The 7,171-nt window shown below is 40.2% G+C and overlaps 1 protein-coding gene across 1 annotated transcript in view; it reads left to right on the top strand.

Annotated features, from left to right (window-relative positions):
* Positions 1-7,025: 7,025 nt before the first annotated feature.
* PM20D2 (peptidase M20 domain containing 2) overlaps positions 7,026-7,171 on the top strand; it is a 29,506-nt gene continuing 29,360 nt past the window's right edge. The window contains exon 1 of the mRNA XM_006778278.2: positions 7,026-7,088. Coding sequence (XP_006778341.1) covers positions 7,026-7,088 — 63 coding nt within the window. The remainder of the gene's footprint in view (positions 7,089-7,171) is intronic.

Raw genomic sequence — 7,171 nt, 5'->3', positions numbered from 1 at the left:
ATTGGTTCGGGCCGGTAACAGACTATCTTAAAGGTTAGTAAATATTAGAAAGATTTACTCTGAGACTATTTGGTCAGGAAATAGCTTGAGCCCCCATTATCTGGACTAAACAGTCGGTGCATAGCTCTGGCCCTTGCCAGGGCTCAAGGTTCACCAGAGTTCCAGGCTCCTTGTTTACACGTCTCTGATAGTGAAGACTATGGGTGGCTTCCCACAGTAATTTAAAGGTGCCATGATAGTAGACCTTAAAAGTCCTCATCACAAGAAAACAAAAATGTGTAACTATGTGTGGTGATGAATTTTAACTATACTTACTGTGGTAATCATTTTGTAATATATACATATATCAAATTATTATTTTATACAGTGAGTCCTCACTTATATCCTTAGGTTCTGCAACTTTAAGTGAAACAACACATAACAAAACCAGTTTCATCATAGGCTAATGGATATGAACAGGAGTTAAGTTCCTCTAGCATCTCATTAACATTATAACAAGATGAAGTTGATTGAAACAAGGAAACGATGTTATTCCAGGACCTGCTCTATACTTAAAATTAATACAATGTTATATGCCAATTATATCTCAATTTTCAAAAAACAGAAGGATATTTCTTACCTTTGTCTACTGAAATGGCTTAGAAACAATGACCAGTCCAGTAGCATTTGGCACCCTTAGAGCCTAGGCCATGAGTGGGCAACCTTTTTGTGAGTGCGTACCAAAACCAGCAAAATCTCTGACTCAGAATTCTTCTGCGTGCCAACCCTAATTTTTTGAGAACATGTTACACCTACTTGATATCTCTTAAGGTGTATGTATGTGAAGAACCTGGAAGAAATAATAAAATTCATTCAAGCGACAAAAACACAGTATATGATGATGAAAAATACATTTATTTTTTAATGTATACATGTACACTGATAGTCCGACAGAAAACTTTATGACTCCGTTTGATATTATCAGTGGGACTTTTGCTGCTGCATCACTGATGACAGAGATTTTACATCAGTTTTATTTTTCGTGACCTTCAGAGATATGCACGAGCTACTACTTTCATCCGTCAGGCTACTCCTATTACGAGACTTAACAAAATTCATCACTGAGAACAAAGATTCACAAGTGTATGTGGATGAAACCAAAACACTGGTCAGATCTAGGAAGGCAGGGAGAGTTAAGGCAGAGGCATAGAAATTGCTCTTCCCCTCTCTCGTCAATCCATGTCTATGGTCTTTAAGATAACTTGTTATGTAATATTATTTATCTAAGATGCACCTACACTGAACTTATCTGAAAAAAAAGTCGATATTAAGAAAAAAATTGTAAATGGAAGATTATAAGAGAGGGTTTCGCGTGCCAGCAAAAGTTACTGGCGTGCCATGTTTGGCACGCCTGCCAGGGGTTGCCCACCCCTGGCCTAGGCTATGGTCTCTAAATATCATTTTTTCCTAAAGGGAATCATGACTTTGGAAGAATAAGAAATATCTTGTCATATCAGAAAGAAAGAAGCTATCAAAGGCTTCCGGAGTCATGTTAAAGGATCCAAAAGACAGTACTGACTAAAGAGAAGACAATTGAGTATCAATAAGAATAATAAGTGCAATGAAGTAAAATATCAAATACTTTTAATTGTACAAATTCATAATTATACTAAAAAATAAACCTAGTTGATTACCTTTTGATCCTAACTTTTCTGTACAAACTTACACCTCAAGGTAACCCAAATGGTTGATGAGGGAAATTTTATTTCTAAAAGTATTTCAGTCAATAAAACAAAGAAGGAATGACCGAATTAGAATATTACAATTTTGTAACCTTGAATGAAATCATGGATCTAGGCAATGACCATAAATGGCTGCTAAATTATACAGAGAAACAAGCAGACTTGATGTGCCCTCCTGAAGGAAGTTCACATCGGTATACTCTTGCAAAAACACTGAGTCTGGTTTAGCCTCTAGCTCAGTACTAATAGAACTTCCTATGACAATGGAAATATTCTATGTCTGCACTGTCCAGTACTGTAGCCACTAACTATATGTGATTATTTACATTTAAAGTAAAATTTTATGACTTAGTCACACTAGCCACATTTCAACTCCTCAGCAACCACATGTAGCTAGTAGCAGCACTATCAGCTTTCAGGAAATAAAGAGGACCTTTCATTCTCACTTTATTTACTATATCCATAGCCTCCAAAATATCCTCTTGTCCTCTTTATCATTATTATTTTTGTGATAAGAACACCCAAAATAATATCTACTCTTTTAATATTGTCTAATATAGGCCCTATGCTGTACAGTAGATCTCTAGGATTTATTCATCTTGCAAAACTGAAACTTTATAACCAATGACCACTTCTCTCCAGCCATTGAACCAACAAACACTGCCCTATTTTTAATATAACTACCTGTCAGAGGCTCATTTTTGTCATATTAACAAACAGTCAACCCATGAACCAGAAGGTTGTGGTTTGATTCCCAAACAGAGCACTTGCCCCATTGTGGGCTCAATCCTCAGTAGGGGGTGTGCAGGAGGCAGCCAATCAATGATTCTCTCTCATCATTGATGTTTCTAACTCTCTCTCCCTTCCTCTCTGAAATCAAAATAATAATTTTTAAAAGTACATATTTTTAAATGTTAACTGGTAAGAAACACTTACTAGTTTCCTATCTTTTCTGATCAGCTGGAAGTTTCCTCTTGTCTGCTGTTATTTGTTTTGGTCTCACACACTGTAGCAAAACAAAAGGGGAAAGGCACTTTATGCACAAGACCTTCTGAATGTTGGAACAGTATTTTCCTCATCAGTTTTATTGGAAATTTCTAGTTTGCTTCCTGTTTCATCTTCCATCATGTCTCCAATGACTAGATGTTTATTAATTTTAGACCACACATTTTTTTAAATTAATGACTTAATTACTACATCTCTTACAAAGCATCTTAAGTATTTTAAGCACCCTCTGGCCATCTGTGCCATCCATTCCTCCTAGCAACCTTAAAAGATGTAGCACCAACATGACCAAAGAAGTTTGAGAAGTGAATCCATACTAAAGGTCATTATTAACCACGGTCAAGGTGTACCCATTGACAGAGGCATCTCTTAAAAGACCCTCAAACACATGATTGGCTTCAATATCTAAATGTATCAATAACGGCAGGGGAGCAATGAAAGTTCTCTTCGTTTTCCTGAAGCATAACCTCAGGAGACAAATACTCTCATCTAGCACAAGCAAGGCTACGTCTTCACAGTGTTGTCATATACAAGCCCCAGGGAATCGGGGCAAAGACAAAGCCTGCCCCTTGCAAGAACCACACTGTCCTCATTTCCAGGGATGGCTATGGTCAGCAGAGCAGCTCATGTCACTGCCAAGAGGGAGGGAAGCCAAAGGGAGCCTCAAGTAACTGAGTACCAGGGCATTCCAGGCTTTAAAATAGCTGCCTTTGCCTCGTGGGCCATTCAAAGATATCTACGCAGAACGTAGTAATAAAACCTTACACCAAGAAACACACCTGTCAGACATTTTTGCTCAATCGCTTTGCTATTGTTTTTTAATTTACAATATTATCTTAGTTTCAAGTGTAGAATATAGTGATTAGACATCCATGTAACTTATGAAGTCATCACCCTGATAAGTCTAGTACCCATCTAACACCATACAGAATTATTACAATATTATTGACTATATTCCCTATGCTGTATTCTTCATCCCTGTGACTACTTTTTTTTTTAATATATATTTTATTGATTTTTTACAGAGAGGAAGGGAGAGAGACAGAGAGCCAGAAACATCGATGAGAGAGAAACATCGATCAGCTGCCTCCTGCACATCTCCCACTGGGGATGTGCCCGCAACCCAGGTACATGCCCTTGATCGGAATCGAACCTGGGACCCTTCAGTCCACAGGCCGACGCTCCATCCACTGAGCCAAACCGGTCTCGGCCCTGTGACTACTTTTATAACTGGCAATTTGTGCTTGCTAATCCCTTTCACCGTTTTTACCCTCAAATCCCCTTGTGATCTGGCAACCACCAATTTGTTCTCTGTATCTATGAACTTGTTTCTATTTTGTTCATTTATTTTATAAATGAACTTATTTATAATAGCCAAGATATGGAAGCAATCTGAGAGTCCAGTAATAGATGAATGAGGAAAGAAGATGTGGCACATATATACATACAAAAAGAATTAAATCAATCCCTTTGTTTTTATTTTCCAGAGTTTCTTCCTCAGCTTAAATTTTTCCTCCCTAGTCATTCACTCCCTGGGTGGTTTAATTCTCCCCTTGGTATAATCATCATGCATAGTAGATAATGTGGAAACAATTTCTTTTTTTTGACATAAATTTTTATTGGTTTCAGAGAGGAAGGGAGATGGAAAGAGAGATAGAAACATCAATGATGAGAGAGAATCATTGATTGGCTGCCTCCTGCACACCCACACTGGGGATCGAGCCCACAACCTGGGCATGTGCCCTGACCGGGAATCAAACCATGAATTTCTGGTTCATAGAACCACGCTCAGCCACTGAGCCACACTGGCATGGCAAAAACACAGTTTCTTTATCTCCTCCACTTTCCTTATCACTACTTCTAGTCTCTTAGATGGACGTGTCACCTCCTCTCTACATGACTATCACACATCCATCAATTTGCCCCTAACTGTCCCATTGCCCATATTTTGTTTGATGACTTTACCATCCACCCAGCTGTTCACACTAAAAACCTCAGTCATCTTTCCTCCTTTTCTCCGTCACGTGCCCCCCTCCCCTCCCCACAAACACATTCAATCAGGCATCAAGTCTGGTCACTTCTGCCTTCGGAATGTTTCTGGAATACTAAGACTTTGCAGGAACCTTTTAGCTTGTCTCAGACCAAAATCTCTCTGTTTCTGATTCATCCTCCATGAGGTCATTAATTATTCTTCCAGAAGAAAAACCTGGTTTTACTTCTCCCCGGCTTAATAATATCCAATAGATAGCCATTGTCTAGATAAAATTTAATTCCTTAACAATGTGTACACAATTCGTCTATGTCCCCTCACCCCTGATCAAAATTCACTTTTCAGCTGACCTACTCTCTTAGTTGGCTGCTTTCTGAAAAATGACAGCCAGTTGTTTTTTTCAACACCTTACCCCAGAAGAGATTTCTTAATGTGCTACCTAGTACCTGATCTCAGTTAAAGAGATACATCTCTGGAGTCACCTGTAAGTATTTTGGGTGCAGAAGGCTAGGGGGATGTTGTGAACAACCAAGATCCTAAGGTGACACTGTATCTGCTTGCTCTGTGTGCCGGCAGTGGCAGCCCCCGAGTCATGCAGTGCTAGGGTATGGTTCTGGAGGAAGTTTTTCAGGTTAAATATCTGCATTGTCTCCGTGGATGAGATCATTTTAAAACTTGATTCCTTCCCCACCCCAGCACCTTCTGTTTACCTTTGCTCTTCCCTAATTTTCTTCATTTCATTTTTCACTTGTCTCAAAATATTTTTAAAAATATTTTTATTGATTTCAGAGAGGAAGGGAGAGGGGGAGAGAGAGCTAGAAATATCAATGATGAGAATCACTGTTTGGCTGCCTCCTGCATGCTCCACTCTGAGGATCGAGCCCCAAACTAACTGTGACCTCCTGGTTCCCAGGTCAAAGCTCAACCACTGGGCCACGCCAGCCAGGCTCAAAGTATTTTTTTTTCTTCTCGTTTAGGTCATGCTTTGCAAGTTTGTGTTGGGGATTTTATTACCTTATTTTATCCTAATTAAAAAACAAACAAACCATATTAGTCTGTTGTCTTGCCAAAGAATCTGAAGTCCAAAATAATATCCAGTATCATCTCATATATTTAGCTAGTATTTCAGTCAGAAATAATGTTGCTTCTCCAGAGTAAAGAAATCTTTGATTTACTCTTCCCACCAAAGCACTGAATGAGAACGGACAGCAGTCCAAGGTTGACTCCAGGCCCCAGGGGCAAGGTTGATCCCCAGGTTGGGGGAAGAGGGCTGCACACAACTCCTGGCCAGGTTAGAAGGTGCTTTCTTTAATTAGTACAAAACAGTTAAGGTGAGCAGAGCATGATTCATATTTCTTATAACTACAGCTAGTCCCCAATATTCTATTTCTGCCCCTAACACTATTAATAGGAATGGCATCAAGGACAATTTTCAGACTTTGTGCTTCACTCTGGAGAAAAATAAGTGTATGGCTTCTTGAATTTCTTCATCGGGTAACGTAGAACCAGAACCCAGTTATGTGAAGATCAGCTGCACCTATCATGTTACTTGATTTCAGCATCAAAGTTATAAACGAAACCAGTCATATGTTCTTTCAAAGCTATTGCTGATCAAAACAAACATCCAAATCAACAAAATAATATGAATCATTATGACCATAAATCTTCTACTAACTCTCTGATTTGGGCTTTTAAAAAACTCATTTAAAATTCTTAGTTTTTTCTTTACTCAAATAGACTACACTAGCTAATACGTATGTGCCGTCTACATTCCAGATGCTATACTAGACACTTGCTCTACTCCTTAGTTTTTATTCTAATGAGAAAACTATACTTCATAGACAGTAGTTGCAGCCTTTAAATAACACAGCAACCTCAAGGGGAAGAAAGTGGAGGGTGGGAGGCAATACCGAAAACTTAAGTATATAGAATCTACAGACCAGTGTTCTTTGTATGGTTTTATGAACTAAAAACCTGGTATAAATGTTTATTTCAGGTACTGTTATAGAAAAGCGGGTGGCGTTTTTCAGGGGGCTACGTTCCACTTGGTCTGTCTCCGATGCCTGTTAACCAATAAAACCGGTCTCATTCCGCTGCTGTGGGAAATACGCAACGGACAAGTAATAATAACTTTGGAGTTAATTCGGTATCTGGACTGCTAAGGAGAAGGGAGCTGAGCTCCTGAACCCCTGTTCGTCCCAGCGCTCCCCGCCCCGGGGCGGAGCACCTGCGAGCTGCAGAGGGCGGACCACGTTCCCCCCAGGCGCTGGAGGCGGGGTCCGGGGGAAGGGGGACCGGCCTTCGGCAAGATGCGGATCCGGCCGGCGCACGCCGCACCAGTTCTCGCGGCTCGGAGCGTGCGCAGGCGCGGGGTGCGCTAGGAGGGGGAGATCGAGGTAGCATTGGAGCGGAGTGCCGACCGGTCGCCCGCTCCCGGCACGATGAGCCCTGGAGA

This window comes from Myotis davidii, unplaced genomic scaffold (assembly GCF_000327345.1).
Source record: "Myotis davidii unplaced genomic scaffold, ASM32734v1 scaffold269, whole genome shotgun sequence".
Classification (NCBI taxonomy): Eukaryota; Metazoa; Chordata; class Mammalia; order Chiroptera; family Vespertilionidae; genus Myotis; species Myotis davidii.
Note: the sequence above shows the minus strand (reverse complement) of the source record. Positions and strands in the feature narration are given on the sequence as shown.